At 33.7% G+C, this 18,525-nt stretch overlaps 2 protein-coding genes across 2 annotated transcripts; one reads left to right on the forward strand and one right to left on the reverse strand.

The window, feature by feature from the left end:
- The first annotated feature begins 1,374 nt into the window (after positions 1-1,374).
- On the forward strand, positions 1,375-5,881 carry LOC111399453 (adenylate kinase 4-like). The gene is made up of 6 exons (XM_023026764.1): positions 1,375-1,624; positions 3,238-3,383; positions 3,472-3,591; positions 3,708-3,875; positions 4,340-4,429; positions 5,521-5,881. Exons 1-6 carry the CDS (start codon positions 1,504-1,506, stop codon positions 5,617-5,619), a joined length of 744 nt encoding a protein of 247 aa, XP_022882532.1. The 5' UTR covers positions 1,375-1,503; the 3' UTR covers positions 5,620-5,881.
- Positions 5,882-6,907: 1,026 nt separating this feature from the next.
- On the reverse strand, positions 6,908-13,292 carry LOC111399459 (probable aspartyl aminopeptidase). Its single transcript, XM_023026773.1, has 11 exons — positions 13,141-13,292; positions 12,513-12,648; positions 12,090-12,168; positions 11,782-11,984; positions 11,631-11,700; positions 11,212-11,328; positions 10,883-11,038; positions 9,793-9,966; positions 8,676-8,750; positions 8,457-8,597; positions 6,908-7,268 (listed from the first exon to the last, which is right to left on the reverse strand). Exons 1-11 carry the CDS (start codon positions 13,208-13,210, stop codon positions 7,047-7,049), a joined length of 1,443 nt encoding a protein of 480 aa, XP_022882541.1. The 5' UTR covers positions 13,211-13,292; the 3' UTR covers positions 6,908-7,046.
- Between the last annotated feature and the right edge of the window lie 5,233 nt (positions 13,293-18,525).

The following is an 18,525-nucleotide window of genomic DNA, read 5'->3' on the forward strand; positions in this document are numbered from 1 at the left end:
AAACAAAACAATATGGGAATGTTTGATTGCCATTTTTAGGTAAAATTGCATTTTAGAATAATAAATTGATCGGAAGTATGTGGTTGAAAAATAAGCAATTTTTTTTTATTTACGTGTAATATTATTTTAATAAAAAATGTGTGGTTAAAAAGAAGAGAAAAAAATATTTTTGAAAAAAATGGATACCAAATGGGGACTATATAAGATTCGAAAAATTACTTTCAACTTGTGGACAAGAGAGACCCGAAACACAAGTACATCCCACGAGAGAATAAAAAGAAAAATGACAAAAAACCTCAACTCAAAATTACAGTCTTCCTCATACAAGTTGTATAAGCCAAGTATACCCCCATTTTATGAATTAAGAGTGCCAAAGGTCCATCACATGATAAAGCAACCATTCGGATTTTCGTCGCTAAACATTTCGAATGAATCCAACGGTTGGGGTGGGTATGAATCAGCATTAAAGGGTGGTGGCTGTGGTGGGTACGAATCGGGAGAGGAGGGTGTTGGTGGCTCGACCTCTCGCCCCGAATATGTATAAACATACGAATGTGGTGGTGGGGTCGAATAGGATGCTGTATAGCTACTAGTTTGGTAAATACATCCCATTAATTATGCAATTTGTCAATAACTCATTTTTTCATTCTCTCCTCATCTCATATCATTCTAATTTTGCCCATGGAAAAAATTTGAAAAATGTTGCACGTACAGAATTTTTTAACAGAAAAATCTTACAAACAACACATAACGCGACATCATTGGAATATTGAAAAAAAGAAAAAAAAAACAGTCCAATCATATTTTGTCACATCAACATCGATACAAATTCTGTTAAAATTTTGCTATACGCATGGCTTTATTGAAAAAACTTCCCTATTTCACTACCACGTGTAAGCCCCCCAACCCCATTAGTTTTGTCTGAAAAATATTTCCCACCCAACCGTAAAACGGCCCCACCACTCAACCCCATTTCTAATTTCTATCATACAGATTTTACCTCACCCACTCTGCTTGTGAGTTAATTATTAGAAGTAAAAAATCATCACATTTTACATGCATTACAAGATCATAATAAAAAGAAGAACAGCGTCGTGAGTGAAAAAGAAATACTGCCAGTGGTTAAAAAAAAAAAAAAAAAAAAAAAAGTTGCATCGTCGATAAAACAGAAGACAAGTTAACTGTTGTAGTGAAGAAAAAAAAGAGTTCAATATCATTTTTAAAGAATGGTTATTATTGTAATTTTACTCAGGGCTATTTAAATAGATTAAATAATTATTTAAAATTGTAGTGTAATAAACGAATTTTAACAATGGACTTTTTAATTGAACCATGCATCAGGGCAAACACGTCATTTCACAAACCATCTGCCTGCTTGAGTTTCAAGCATTGGGAGGTCCGAATTTGCAAGAATATAAGCAAGGAGAATAAAATTCACCATTCATACACCTTTCCGCTCTTTGTTTCGCACACAGACACACAGTGCGGGAGAGATCTACGAGAATGGCGAGTGCATCGTCATCTTCATTGAATTTGGAGAATGTGCCTTCGGTGGATCTAATGACGGAGCTCCTCCGCCGCATGAAGTGTTCGTCCAAACCAGACAAACGCGTCATCCTCGTCGGTCAGTACACTTTTTTTTTTCTTTTTTTAATCTTTTTTTAACCTTTCCACGTTCTTCGTTTTTTTCCTTCTATTTTGGTTTATTTTCGGTTCGGGAAATTTAGAGAGGAGAGAGTTTTAGCCTTTTAGGGTTTATTTGCTAATTACGATAAATGAATGTATTGCGTCAGTTGGTTAAAAGAGATCATTGAATGTATAGTAGAACAGGGTAGTCCTCAATTTTTCATTTAGCTATTTAAAAAAAAAAAAAAAAATTCCAGGCAAAAGAGACTTATGGGATACCCAAAGGTTTATTTGTTAATTACAATAAATGAATGTACGTGAGTTGGTTAACTAAATTAACAGCTAATCTGCACATTTCAATTAGAGATTTAACGTTTTTTCTTTCTTGTTCCTAGACAAAATAGAGACTTGAGAAGCCTTCATTGGGTTTGAGTGTGGTGGAATATAAAGAAAGACGAGTTTTTGAAGATGAGTTGCAATAGTTTGCAAAAGTGCTCTGTGCATAATAAAAGAGGCTGATTTAGTTTTGATTTTTCAATTTTCTAGACAAATTAAGCCTTACTGGGAACCCCAAATATGGAGGGAGAAAGGGGGATGAGGTGGGGGGATAGAAAAAGTGATGAATGTGATATAGGCTATTTTGTTTTGTTTTTGGGCCTTACTATGTCCCTGACATAGTGTCAATTTGATTCATTGATCAAGATTCTGTCTTGACCAATTTTTTTTCTCCTTATCTAGAGGTTGTAACTTTATAGGTAACAGTACTGAATATCAATAATTTTGTTTTAAACTTCTTCTTCTCAGACAGTGCCGCAGTTGAGTTTGTAATAGCATTAGGAAGAAAATGAACAGGAAAATGCTTGTCCAGGAACTATGAGAAATCTCAGCACTTTAGTTTATATTCTTCTCCATTATGGATTCATGCTATTCGTGGCTTGGAAGTGAATTTTTTTTGGGGGACTAGTTCCAATTGAATTAGATTATTTATTATTTATTTAAGGAGGTTCTGTTGGTGCTTCAATGATTTAATTTAATAACTTTTAAGCTGACAGGGGGAACAGTCTCCAATTCACTTTCAACTACTACTCCATCTCTTCATGGAAGGTGCAAGGTTTCTCCCAAACCCACCAAAACTTCAAAAGAAAAAATCAGCCAACGGTCACGTTTATTGGCTTGTGCGTACGCGCATAATAGAACAATTTTTGGTTCTGTTCCTGCTTAATCAAAACGTGCGTAGGCACAGCCAAATGGCCTCTGCGTACGAATAGGCATAATTTATTCCTCTTGATTTTTTTTCTTAAATTCATCCCATCTTTTAATTTTGAACAACAACTTTACAAGAACCCCCCACTTGATTCACTTTCAGCTAATACTCTGCAGTAATTTTTTATCTACAATTTTTGATAAAGGAGCCAAGCTATAAGCTCATGTATATATTATTAACCTTAAACGGTCAACAAAATCATTGGCAAGGGGCCATGCATTATAGTAATTTCGTCCATATCTTTTAAGCGTTGTCTCTTAGTAAACTGTAACTTTGGAGAATAAAATTTTGAAGTTTTCTGTGATGCTGTTTCGATGCTGAGCAACTTTATTCGATCTGCTTTACAGGCCCACCAGGATCAGGGAAGGGTACTCAGTCACCAATAATCAAGGATGAGTATTGCTTGTGCCACTTGGCTACTGGTGATATGTTGAGAGCTGCCGTGGCTGCCAAATCGCCCCTTGGGATTAAAGCTAAGGAGGCCATGGACAAGGTACTTTTTTCCGTCTTTATGATTGCATAAGCCTGCTATAACACCCTTTTTGTATTAATGAATTTATGTGTTTGTCATGGTTTCTCAGGGTGAGCTTGTTTCTGATGACTTGGTGGTTGGGATAATTGATGAAGCGTTGAAAAAGCCTTCCTGCGAAAAAGGTTTCATTCTTGACGGATTTCCAAGAACAGAAGTCCAAGCACAAAAGGTTGTTACTTTTACATGGTATCTGAATGTTCATTTGCTTTTCATTTGTGAAAAAATTTATTCCCCTGTGTATCTTCATATAATGATCTAAGATATTGCTTTGTTTCTTTATATCAGCTTGATGAGATGCTTGAAAAACGTGGTGTTAAAGTCGACAAGGTTCTTAACTTTGCAATTGATGATGCAATCTTGGAAGAGAGGATTACTGGCCGCTGGATCCACCCTTCCAGTGGTCGCACCTACCACTCCAAGTTTGCGCCTCCTAAAGTACCTGGTGTTGATGATGTAATACCACATTACTTATATTTACTCTCTTATTATGCAAATGCAAAATGTTTGCCGCCTGTTGTGGTTATGATGTCGTGTGTAGCTTCACTTTCTGCTGCCGCATGGGTGTAATGATCAATCATAATTCCAGGAATTAATTAAAAGTCAGAGAGAACAGAAATGCAAGAAGCTAGGACGGACAGAACAAAATAAAGCAATTTTTGAAATTTCTTCTCCTGGCCTTTTTCCTGTGTTAGGTTAGAAAGGTAGATATGAAAAGTAAAGGAAATTAAATTATATTATCTCCTCTTTCTCCCTCCAGTGGAACATAAATGACCGTAAGTTACGTATTTGTAGAGCTAAATTCACCTTTATATAGTTGGGACTTGTTGCCTCAGTGCAATTGGTGGTGCTTTACTGCTTTATATAGTAGGGATTTCTATTATTAATGAAGCTGATTTCATCTGAATATCTTTGTGAAGGTCACTGGGGAGTCTTTAATTCAACGTAAAGATGACACTGCAGCTGTTCTCAAGTCAAGGCTAGAAGCTTTCCATAGGCAGACTGAACCGGTATGCTGTTCTTCTTGTGATATTCTTAGCTTTTTTCCCTTCTGCTTTGGCTTCCTCGCACCCACTCAGGAGGAATTATGTTAGCGAACTTTCTTTTCAAGATTAAAGCTGGAAAAATGAAGTTACAAAGATTACACCTTACCCTACCACTAGTGTCATTTACCATTATGCGCCTGTTATACTATATCAACTTAAATCGAGGTTAATTTAGTTTATTTTTAATTTTTCTACCTCCAAAATTTTTCGAATCTGGGGAAAATAAGCTTGCTGGGAGTTTACCTGCACGATTGTTAAGTACCACTCTGCTCTACATCTTTCCCACTTCCTCTTCCTCCTCCTCTACGTCCCCTGATGTTAGCCCTTTTCCAAGAACTAAGCAAGTTACAGATATTTGTAACTTTAAATGGTAAAACATGTCCTGTTCCAGAACTAGTTGGTTTGCAGTTAGTCTAGCACTGGCCTCATTAACTGATTAAAAAAGAGACCCACAGGGACTGCCAACAAAGACAATCAACATGTCACTGTTGATTCCTGTTAAAATGCTTCAATAAAATTGAACTTGTTATACAAAGAAACAGGGAATAGAAATAAATATTTGCAGGTAGCTAAACCTGAATTATCACACATCTAAGGTGACCTTGGAATGTTTTCCTTTTATCGGATTAACCAATTCCGTCAACATTGAGTGACAAACAGTTTCTTTGGACAGGTTACTTTTTACTTGCGTATATTCCAACTTCGATTTTCAAAAAGTATTATTTATTCTAGAACTTAAGTATTTACTTGCTAGTAAATTTTTAAGCTTCAGCCAAAATATGCCCTGAATGTCAGCATTCCCGTTTTGAAATATCATTACTTACCATGTATGGTTTTACATGCTATGCCTATATTGAATCGAGAAATCATCATGTCACTTGGATTCATGTATTTTATAACATAAATCAGTCTTCGAGTCCCCTGCATATTCCAGTTGATATACAGAATTTCTCTCTGTTATTTTGTCGAAGCCATAGTTGTGTACTGAGGCTTTTATTCTTGAGTACCACGTGAATTCTGTGGAAAGTTACTCCTTTCTTTTTCTTGTAATGCAGGTTATCGACTATTACAATAAGAAGGGTAACGTTGTAAACCTTCCAGCAGAAAAACCACCTCGGGAGGTGACAGCAGATGTCAAGAAGGCACTCTCCTGATGAAAGGTTCCCCTTTTTTTGACTGGACCTAGATATTTGAACTTGGGATTTGGTCCATGTTTTCTGATGCATTGTTAAATTACTGATGAGGGGCAGCAAGGCTTTGTGGCTGTTGCTTGCCTAAAACACCAATCGTTGAGATGTTTCAACAAGTTGGAAAATAATTGTTGACAGGGCCTTCTAAAAGGCTAAAGTTGGCTGTTACTGAACTTTATTTTCTCTCTGTCGCTGAAGTAGGTCGTTGAGCTTAGAGCTTGTTTGGGAATAATTTTAAGAAAATCATTTTTTTTCCCAAAATCGCCTTCAGCCGCACACTTTGGGGAGTACTAGTTAACAAATATGGGGGTTAAGCACGCGATTAATGAGACATCTCAGTAAGGTAGAGTAGTAGTTAACAATTTATAATGGTTACCACTGCCAAACATATCTTCACATTCGGAAGACGAGGCTTGTAAGAATTGACACATCCTAGGCCTAGGGCTGCTGGCTTTAAACTTTCACAATGCAAACATGTTCAATCACACAATTCTTCTGTTAAAAGTTACTTTTGGTTCAAGTTACTTTCACAATGCAAATATTTTGGGGACAATTTCTACTGGGTAAGACTCCTACAACGGCTCTAGTTGATTCTCCTTAAGATTTGTTGTCTCGTCCGTCTAAACTCGGTGTCTCTTCATTCTATCACGTTGAAACTCGTCCTGTTCATCAGTGTTTGTCGGGTACCTGTGAGATGGAGCTAATGTATTGATCCTATAGCTAAGATCCATTATCTCGGTTGACCTTGTGAGAAAAAGTAATTGGCTTTGCATTCTATTACGTTGATACTCAATCTATTGATCTCTGAATCTGCCTTTCGGGCTCCTCTTGTTTGTTATTTGAAGGGAGAATATACAGTCGATTCGAGTTTGATTGAGCAAAATGAAGCCATGAACAAGACGACGAAACTTTTCCATTTCCAAGTAGCACCAACACAAGTAATCCGTACTGCCTCTGAACAAATTCATTCAAAAAAACAATCATTTTTTGCAAATAATCTTGCATAGAAACAACTCATTTTGGTTGAAAGACAATCAGTTTTGCAAGATGGTTTTTGAGAAATGTCGTGATAGATACGTAAAATGAGCGTGTGCAAGTATCAAACTGCAGCAAAATCGCATATCAAAGAACTGAAAGATCTTCCAAACGACACCTAGAGCGAGGGTGAACTGAAAGATCTTCACGACACCTAGAGCGAGAAGAATACAAAAGAACCAAAATTCAAGAAAAAAAAAACAAGAGGGGGGGCACAGGCAACAAAAAGGCTGTCAACGACATTTGGGTTATTACATGACACAAAATCCAGTTTATCAACTTCAGAAACAGTTAAAATTTATCCAAACTAAAAACAACATTGTTAAAGAGTGCAAATTCTTAACAAATCCCACATCCTAGATGTCCACAGTGATTTTTGCATCCAGTTGCGAGAATTCTTCATAGAACGCCTTGAAGTGCTTGTATGAATGCTTAACATCATCAACAGCACACATTTCTCTAATGCTGTGCATCGACAATTGAGGAGCTCCAACGTCAACTGTGCGGATGCCTACACCACTTGCCAAAATGGGACCAATGGTTGACCCACAGGGCATGTCGTTGCGAACCACAAAATCCTGCAATTTGAATTCATCGAAGTAATATACAATTCACTACAAAATCCCGTCAATGAGTAAAATGTATGAAATGCATAAAAATTTCCTTTTTCTCTTGTATAACAAATTGCTTATCTTGCTTGATTTTCCTTGTTCGACAATAGTGGTGATCAATAGAATCTAACGAGGACATAACTAATATCAACATGTTCTGAAAGCATATGCATTTAAAAACATTGTTTGGGAAGTGTTTATGAACTGTTTAAATTATAAACAGATAAAAATGAGTAGTAGATAATATTTGAGGGTCCCTCGAAATGTGTGGATAAAAAGTAACTTGAATATTTACAAACAATTTATAAACATGACCTAAACATAGTCTAAGATGGGATAAGGACCCAAGTACCAAATACATGGAGGAATGAATGATGTTCAAGAAATGTAAAATTTAAGAAATGTGATTTGGTACTTGTGTAAGTTCTGATGTCTCATACGACATATAGCTAGCAAATAATTTGAGGAATGCAAAATTGAGTGTTCTAGAAAGCAATGGTCTATTGACTGTCGGTTCATATTCATGTGATTTATTAATGAGTATCGACTAAGATGAATGACATCAGTTAATCGGGTTAAAACACTATTAGTTACCCAATTTATACCGCTGTTTCACTCTAATATTTTTGTTTTTCCAAATTAATTGCCAAACTTTCATTTCTTTTCCAGTTTAGACATTCCGATTGCTTAACTAAAATACTAATGTATTTTCTCTAGACCATACATGTACTACATTCATATATACTACTATTACGTTTTCTGTTCTCTTGAAAAAGCACATTGCAAAGCACAACCAGTCCGATAAATTGCATTTTTATCCAGCTGGACGATAAGATGTGCTCATAGATTGTTCACTAATTTAACACAGAATACCTAAAAGTAAACGAAAAAGAAAATAAAGTGACTAATATAAACCAAAATAAGTTAGGTGACCAAAGTGAAATAACAATATAAAGTTGGGTAAATAATACTGTTTCTGACCCTCGGTTAGTCTTCAGGTTCTGTTATGGTTGTTCGGATATGAAACCATGGTTCAGACGCTCAAAGAAAACAATTTGGCTAAGTGATATTATCAATTTTATCATAACTTAATGCTTATCCGTTTCTTGTTATCAATTAATCAAAACAGTTTAAAAATCTTTTACTATTACAAACCTGTATAGGAAGACCGTGCTTGGTTGCTATCTCCCGGAATACGAAGGAAGTAACCGCATTGGTTGCATATCGTTGATTTGCATTGTGCTTAATGACGAGCCCACTGTGCATTTTAGGTTGATGGTTCTCTTCATGTTTGTCCTGATAAACGAAAATAAATCATCATAATGCAGAAGATAGTCAACACAAAATTCTGGTAAATGGAGGCATTACACATACCATATAATTAGGATGCAAGGCATGAGCCATGTCAGCTGAGACCAGGAAACTCCTCTGAATTGATTTTGGTAGCAACTGTATGACAATCAAATTAACGAGAGATAACAGCGGATTAGCCGGGGAAAAAGGAAAATCTAGTAAAATAACTTAATATTAGGTAATCTAGGTATTCCAAATGCAGTGGCGCCTCATAGAATCATCAGAAATTATGTTAATGGAATCTAATAGTGAGACTAAGTCACTAAAATCAGCTATTAGTTTTCAGAGGACATTTCCACATGAGAAGCTAATGGTCAATCAAAAAACCAGTAAATGTAGACGCTTCGGTTGAGTGCCTGTACCATTTATAAAATTAATTCATTACCACTTCATCGACCATCTACTGTTTTCCCCCGGATGAACTTGTTTTTACCTCCTTTTAAAAGATAAGACATTTTATGATAGAAACATCATACTACACATACAGAGCCAGAATCCCCTAATATTTGGACTAACATAATATTTAATGCTGACAGTGACTACCCAATAATGAATCGAATTAATTACTTGAATAATGCCACATAAGTTAACTTCAGTCGCCCAAGTTCATCAAGAAAAATGGGAAACAAAACAAATAAATGTTGGGTTTTGACCTGGTAATTTCAGTTGCAATTACCGCAAAATACGCAAGAGAATACAGGTCTACAATAAAATAGACGCTAAAAGCTATAGACCCTGTTTGACAAAGTTTTTGAGATTATAAGTTGATAGGTCCTATGAAATGTATGGTTAAAAATGAAGTTTGACCAACTTATAACATCAAAACAGCTTTGTCAAACAGGAGCATAAGAGTTCTGATTCATTTAGGATGATATGTTTCAACTTAATGAGTGGATCATCATATTTCTTTACTTAAGTTTCGGCTTTTCAAGGTGAGTTGACTTTCAATAACTTTCTAAAAAAGTTGGCCAATCAGCAGAATCTCTTTCAAATTTAGCAGTGTAGGAAATGAGGAAATTGCTTCACATTTGAGAAGATTTGAGAAAACATTAAAGGTGTGCACTGCTTAAAAAAAACAATTAAACACCAATAAGATAAGTCGAGCTAGAACAATAAAGTGACATGAACCTATTGGTACCTTTGCATCTGAGCTAAAGGAACTTGTTATTCGTGATAAAGCATCAAACATGACAGGAGATCCAGCTCCTTGTGCTGAAGAGGATCCAACTTCCTCGTGATCGAACAAGGCCACCATTCTTACACCAATCTCATCTTGGAGACTACTTTCAGAGGAGGTCGATTCGATCAATGCCTGAAATGAAAAGCAAAAAGAAACAAAAACAAAATGAACTGCTGATGGGAAGAGACAGCTCTCCTTCATATGCATTCAAGCTGCAGTGATAGTTTAACATCGATAATAATACAGACTGATGATGCCCAATATATACTGATAAGATTGAGATTAATCAATCACTCACTCATCGTAAAAAAACTACTCAAACCTATTTTATAAAAAGGACTAGTGTGCAAGGCAAGAAGGTATGACAATATGTACTCCTCTCTTTCTGACTTGATCGTCGGTAGGACCTCCTAAACATTCTCCTTTGCTATCTTTTATTCACTCATATGAGAGCCTTGTGAACGGGAAGGCAAGAGGAGCCCCAGCACCAGCCTCGACTTTGGTATTTGTGGTGTCAATTTTTGAATGAAATCATATGCGATTTAGCTGAAGAAGATAAACAGAAATTATAGGCTCAACAAAGCCGGCTCCAGGTATTATATTGCCTAATAGCTAACATTCATATATGTTCATCTTTACAGACTTAGCATTGTAAACGCCAGAAGTACTTCAGTAATGCCTGTTCTAGATTAATATCGACTATGTTCCTCTATTTTATATTTCATTTACTGGGTAAGCATTGATAAGAATTCAGAACACAGAAGGAGACTTGACCAGTCTATGCAATCAACTTAAAAAATGATATGACAATTGCAGGCAATGAGAAGGCAGGGAAAGATGTCGAATTCATGCATATTGCAGCCATAAAACAAAAGAAGAATACACATAATTAAGATAGGACTTGAACCTAATTTGGTATCAATGCAAAGAACCAAAGAAAGGGAAATAGATTTTGACATGCAAACCATGTTAACATATCTTGAACTGAATATATCAGGAAATTGACATAACTGACCAACAAAGTTTACATAAGCTCGTGCGCACACACCTTTAAAGAACAAAATGACATGCAGAGATTATCTAGTCTTCCAGAGAAAATGAATTCCTTCACGGCACCACCAATAATACTTGGCTGAGTATCACATGCTTGCAATTCAAAATCACATATGTCGTCTGGTTCACAACCTGTCTGAGTTGCAATAAGCTGGATTAAGATGAAGAAGGAAAAAAGAAGTGATGAGAACATATTCACAATCTCTAAAATAAAAGCAGATAACAAGATGTGATGACATTTGAGGAATTTCTCAAACTCCCTGCACGAAAGTTTAGACATAAGAAGTAAAACACACAAGAAAACCTAACCAGAAAGTTACTTACCTGCAAAAGAAAGGAATGATGCTTTTGACTGTTTTTTGTTTCCTTGATCTTCTTCCCATCAGTTGGAACTTCGTTTTCAACTGAACCATTCTCAGCAACTGGTTTGTTGATGTCAGCCTGCATGAAAAATGTAACATTGTTTAAGAGAAGCACATTTTGATTAATAAAATATAATATCATGATTTAAAGAATATTGTACTCCGTCCAATTTCTTTCACAGAAAAAGAAAAGTATAATATAAATTGCTTTAAGGAAATGATGACAGGTCATACTCTTCTCAATTATTAGCCAGTTGGCGGGTGCCAATTCTACAGTGCCAATTTAAAGCAACAATGAAAATTCAAGCTACTCTAGCTCTAGATGTCTTTAAGCATCCATGAAGAACAAAGATAACTGGCTTAATCTATTTCTAAAATTACCTTAACTGATGTAGCAAATACTGGAGCAAGTTGACTCTGTGTGTTCACCTTGAATCCATCATTTACTCCTCTAATCCAACAAAGACAGCAGCATATGTGTCATCAAAATAAACATGCATCATCTAATAACCAACTTAAGAATCTGAAGAACCTGTCCAAGTGAATTGCCAGAGTAGGGATTCGCATTATGGGCTCCTCAATTCTGACAAGCCGGTGTGAATAGGATTCTGAACCATCTTTCTGTTCTCTAATTATTATTCTCCCAGCAATGCTTAAATCACGATCAAACCATGTATGCCACAAGCCACTTCCATAGGTTTGCACCCCAACTTCCAAAAACCCACCTTTCGATACCTGATATTTTCCAATTCAAATTTTAGCACTAACTCACTAAGTTATCTTCTTCTCAACCAAAAAAGCTGTTCAAATGTAAACCATAGCACATGAGTCATCAATCACCTTTGAAACTGGCTTTACTTTCAGGCAGGGACTGTCAGTGTGAGCACCAACAATATAAAATCCATTCCCGGCAACATATCTAAGCAAAAACTGAAGCTATATCAGCAACTTAATTTATATTCAAAGTCCATACGTTTTTCAAAATTTCCTTAATGCGTACTCTCATTCACGAGTATTAGAAACATACTTATATGCATCAGAATTAAACCATGAGAACAGAGTTAAGAAATCCTCACTCTTAATAACCATACGCAGTCGACAATACTAGGTGCCACAATAAAACTACATAGATTAAGGGCTCATTTTTTTATCATCCTGCTATACTTATTTCAAGATATTTATAGAATAAATGTGAACAGAAACCGTCTTTCATCCAGAAAAATGAAATAAAGCAAGTGGTAATGATAATTAATGGTTGCATACTTTTGACCAATAGCAAAAGCAACAATAGTGGAGTGATTCCTGGTGAAGAAATATTTCTTGCCAGCTTCTAAATCCCAGTCCTCTCTCTCTGATATTTGTTCATACCCTGCACTTCTTAACTTCTTCTTGGCTTCCTCTGATAAATAATTTCAGAACCAGAAACCAAAAGTTAAAACAACACTATTTGTACAAGTTTGGCTAAGCCTAAAAAGGAGTAAATTAAACACTCTTTCAGTAAAATAAGTACCTAACTTACTTCTATCAATAAAATTTAGTTCAAAACTTAACTATTATTATTATTTTTATTTTATTTTTTTTTTTTACTTTTTTAAGCCGATAAATATGCTCTTAATCAATATATAAAATTCAATGAGAGATTCTAAACAAACAGACAGGCCCTGTTTGAAGGGGGATGAGGTGGCTCGATCTGGATTTAATCTTGAAGAAAAAATTCCAGAACCCAGAAACCAAAACATAAAAACAGTCTAGTAATTAACAGATAAGAATTTAATCACCAGAAAATGACAGAAAGAATAGGAAAATGTTTTTATGAGAAAACTTTGAAATAAATAAAAAAATCCAATCTTCAAAATTATCTTGGACTGTAATACAGAAGTTAGATCATTACCAACTGCATGAAAAGCTGTTGGAGAAGCATTCAAGAAATTAACAAGATCGGCCGCCACTGAGGATTCCATTGAGTTGAGACTCTTTCAAGATTTTCTCCAGTTACTAAGCGTAAAAATGGCGTTTCGTTTTAGTTTTGTCTGTACGGAAATTATTTAAAGGGGAATTCACTAAGGAGGGTGTACTGGGACTTTTAAAAAGTTTTTAGAGATTTAAAAAGTTTAGATGTATTCAATTGAAAGTTTTAGAAATTCTCTAAAAGTTTGGTATATTCAATAGAGATTTTTATAGATTTTTAAAAAGTCTTCAGAAGTCATGGGGTATTCAATTAAAACTTTTTAGAAATCTCTATAATTTTTGGGGTATTCAATTTAGAGGGATTTTCAGGGAATTTAAAATTTCTTGGACTTTTAGAGACTTTTTTATAGAAAATATAAATAGGATAATTCTCCCAAAATCTCTCATCCATCGAGAGATTTCTAAAAAGAGTCTGCTCTTCTTATTTCCCTCTAGATTTTTCCTCTATCTCTTCCAATTAGGTATTTCTTCTATCTCTTCCAAAAGAAAATGGTCTTCCTTCAATTCTAGTTTTATAGGATCCAGGACATATCAAAATGTGAAACACAATACTGCCGTTATTGAGAAAACAAGGCAAGGGGAAATGCAAATTCTTTTAAGTGGAAAATCAACGGCAAAGATAAAATGCTGTGAATTCTCATAAATATTCTTCGATATCTCACATTTAACATTGTGAAGAGCATATTTCCTTAAAAAAAATAAAATAAAATAAAAAATCTCAAAAGTCTTTTAAAGTCTCTAGTAAAAGTTTCCACAAATTCAGGAAAAACTTTTACTAATTCCTACCAAATCCATAGAAATTACTTAAAATTTCACAAAGTCCACAAAAGTCACCCACTTAAAAAAGTCTTCAAAAGTTTTTAAAAATTTCAATTGAATACACCCCTCTAAATTGAAAATATATAAAAAAATTCATTTGCATTAATTTCTTTAAAAAATGTCACTTTTTTTTCATTTCTTTTTTTTTTAATGTAATATGTCCACTTTATCTTTTATGTCACCCTTTTACGAGCCATAAATACTTAATTTGAATGTAATTAATGATGTAATGTGATAATTTGCTTCATATATTTTAAACATTTGAAAAATGATTATTATATTATATAATATGAATTTTTGTTAAAAAACGGGTGAAAAGTTAAAAAAACATACAAACATGTATGAACATAAACCTTACTTTCTTTTTCTTCATCATTCCATTATCAACAAGGGAAAGCTACTGATCAATCTAAAAAATGAGATACTAGAAATTGTTTATATTTTTATCTCATAGTTTACTATTTTAGATGTTTAATACAACATGATTATATTTAATTGAACTTTTTGAATCTCTTATTCATTAATGTGTTTTATTTTTTATATATTTTTCAAAAGAAAAAATATCAACATCTCCTCTAAAAAAATGTGAAAGATTTCATATTTAATGAAACATTAAGTCATTTTTTATTTGTTTGTGGAAAGATATTGACATCTCCTCTAGGAAAATGTGAAAGATTTCATATTTAATGAAACATTAAGTCATTCTTTATTTGTTTGGGGAAAGATATTGTGATATTGTAGTTGATAATTGATTATCACCATTAATGTTTTCAATAAATTTTTTCAAAGAACTAAATACATGGTTTTCAAGTTTTCCCGAAATTTATGGTAGGTCAACTGTCGAATAGTGTCATCGAAATCGTCGGGTTAGACATTTGAATTGTCGAACTCGACATTTAATCACTGTCGAGATAGACAATCTAACTGTCAAGTTCGGCACTTGAAAACTGTTGAAACCCTTTATTTTCATTTTTACTATTATATGGATCTAAATATTCAAAAGCTCCCGTTTGATGGTATTAAATGTCGATTTATGGAATGTACAAAATTCTCACATTTGCAATATTAACATTTCAGTTATGAGTCATCGCTCGAAATTCATTGTGTTGCATAGGAAAAAGTTTGTTCAACCCCCAATATAATACAAGTTTCTTAAACAACCACTCAATGTCGTTGTTGACGTTATATGTCCAATGTTTTCCCTACTGCGTTGTACATTATCGAGTTATATTATAGTTTTGTTGTCATTATCATTTACGGTCATTATTGCTCCTTATGTTGTCATTATCGAACTCTACTACTGTTGAAAATAATTCAACAACACCATTCAAAAACTACTATCACAATCTACTAACAAAATCTAATTTTAATCCCACAAAAACAAATTGTTTGTGAGTTGTAAATAGTGGACTCAATTGACGCATAAATGATAAACACCACTAATATTAAATCGCATTATTATGGAGAAAATGAGGAGGACAATTATAAAATTAGATTAAATTATTTACTACAATATTAGAGGTAGAGTGCTTTTTGTACTTTAAAAAAAAATCAACAATTTAACGTTTTCGTTATCTTTTTTTTTTTTTTTTTTATCATGTTTGTAACATATTGATTTCATTGTAGTGTACATATCTTGCATATAGGTATTTTCAACTTACGGTGTTCCTTAACACATTCTCAATTTACATTACTGTTTTCAACTTACATCGTCATTATCATTCCCACATCATTTGCAGACAGACAATTATAAGTCCAACTTCACAAGTAAAATACGGATCCATAGACAACATATTGCATGACAGCCCGACAATTCATCTGTCGTTCCCGACGGATTGTTTCTATCATCCTCAACACTTGGTCATGACAAATTGTATGAATAATTTTCGACAGTTCATTGCAATTGAGTAAAGTACATGAAAATTTCAATGTAACAAATATTCGAATACACAGCATTATGTAAATATATTATCACGTGCATTCCTGACAAAAACTATAGACCATAAATATAATCTACAGATAAGCTTAATAGTTGCAAAATTAACAAATTCAGCTATGTTACCATTGAATCTCACCTAAAAGCACACAATATTTAAGCAACGATTACAGCAAACAAAAATATTTGTACGCATCACTAATAGAAACTGTAAAGCATTTTAAAGTAAAAAGCTACACAAAAGTACTATCATGATATGTTTTCATTGTAAAATAAATACATCCAAAAGTACTATCATGTCATTAACTATTTAAAACAATTGTTATGTTATCCTTGAGAATATGTGACTATTTCTCTAGTTAACTCCTACAATGTATCTGATATGTTGTTTGATTTAACGTTAGTTGACTTTTTATCAGCCCCCCCTCGTGAATGGAGTCCTAGTCAATGCAGCAGGCACTCGAACATGTGTCGATCGTTGCATATTTGAATTAACATCATCACCACTTTGAACGGGTATGGTTGATGCTAATGGTACATCAGTGTATACTTCTATGTAAAAGTGGTTTGAGTTGTATTAAGTACAAAAATTTAATAATGGAAGAAAATAACAGATTCTACCAAAATTTGAAGTATAACATCGAAATGATATGTTTATCTTCAACTAAACATATTTAACATAAAACATAAGAATTTGACATTGTATAACAATCCCACTACGGTACTTACCGTCTGCCACAAGTATAGGGAACTTCGTGACTGTCCGGTCATAAACCTTTTGATTCAATACCTTCATACGAAATAATCAAGTTTCAAATGGCAAGGTTAAGAAATCAAAACATTCTAATAATTTTTTTTTTTTAAACTGAAAGTAGTAACACATACCAATTGCCTCTTTTATCCATCTAGTTAATGGACCTTTCGATAGTTTGGGCTACCAACTTTTAGGTCAGTATCTTCATACGAAACAACCATGTTTGAAATCATGAAGATAAAAACTTCAAACAGTGGGACAAATGTGTTTTTAAATTAAAGTGATAATACATACCAATACCCTCATTTACCTAGCTAGTCGATGGACCCTACGGTAGTCCAAGCAAGCACCTTTTGGGTCGGTGACTTCTTTATCTAGAATGATAGTTTATCTCTACAGATAGATTCATAACTATTATGTTTATAATTCATGAAATAATAACGGTGCTCGAATGATATGTTATACATTTTAACCCCTAAAATCACACGTAGAAAAGAAGCTTAACAAAATTTGGCTTATGCAATCAACTGTCGAGAATTTCAGAGCTCAACTGTCGAGAACGACGATTCATTTGTCGACAGATGATTTCGTTACTGCCAGAATGGACATTACATTTCACATTCACATTGGTTTTCCAAGACACGAAAGGCTAAGTTACGACAAACATGAAATGTGTTATACTTATAGCTTCCAATAGCACTACTTTTCATATATTCAGTCATAAGTTTTATATAAATGCAAAGACATTTTCAAGAATTAAAATAGAATGATCCAACATTTCAAACAACATTCAAATAATCCAAAATAATCATATAAAGACACATTTAAACGAGCTTATTTGTGTATGTTGACCAGAATATACCCAATTCAATCTTAATTCATTTCACAAACTCAAACTCAATTTGTCCAATAATGACCAATGATCATTATTTACATGAAAGAAAAATAAAAAACATAATTGCAAAAAATAAATTCATAGATAACTTACATAAACTAAAATATTAACATTTTCATAACACTAGAAAAATAGACAAAAAAAGAGACATATCATACAAATTCAGGACCAAAATTGTGAAGAATAAAAAGACAAATAACCCTAAATTTGAAAATTCAGAAGAGAATAAAGCAACAAATGCAAAAAGAAAGAAAAAATAAAACCTCAAGAGATTAATGGCGATATTCGTCGACCGTGGACTGATTAATGGTCATTTGGCTTCATGCCTAGACAAAAATGGAGGATTTTAGCGTTGTTGGCGACCTTGAGCAAGAGAAAATTGAGCCGTTTAGATTTAGGGAATAAGAGAGAGAATGATAAGATTTTTACTTTTTAGGGAATGAGAGAAAATGAGGATTCTTATATATATATATTAAATAGTGAAGTGAGAGCATTTGATGTGATGTTTTAAAGCTTTTTGTATTATTTTTTCATCTAGTCAAATCAATTTTAATGAAGGACATGTAGGGTATTTGAATTATTTAGATGGGCAAAAAGGTTCAAAATTAACAATCTTGTAAAAACTTAAAAAAGGTAATATTTTTGTAAATGTAAAGCAAAAAATTGACTATTTTAATATTTTTCACTTATTATTTAAATTTAAATAATCTAGAAACCCATAAAGCCCAGAGCAAAAGAATTTTAGGTCTTTTTCTAAAGAAGGGACAAGAAGCATATATTTCGATTCCTCCAAGATTTTTTTCTTTTATCCGGCCTGTCATGATTGATCAATCAAGAATCCTCCAAAGTGCTTGTTAATCAATTTCACAGAATTTTGAATTATTTTAGACTATGTTGGTATATT

This window comes from Olea europaea, chromosome 1 (genome assembly GCF_002742605.1).
Source record: "Olea europaea var. sylvestris chromosome 1, O_europaea_v1, whole genome shotgun sequence".
Lineage (NCBI taxonomy): Eukaryota > Viridiplantae > Streptophyta > Magnoliopsida > Lamiales > Oleaceae > Olea > Olea europaea.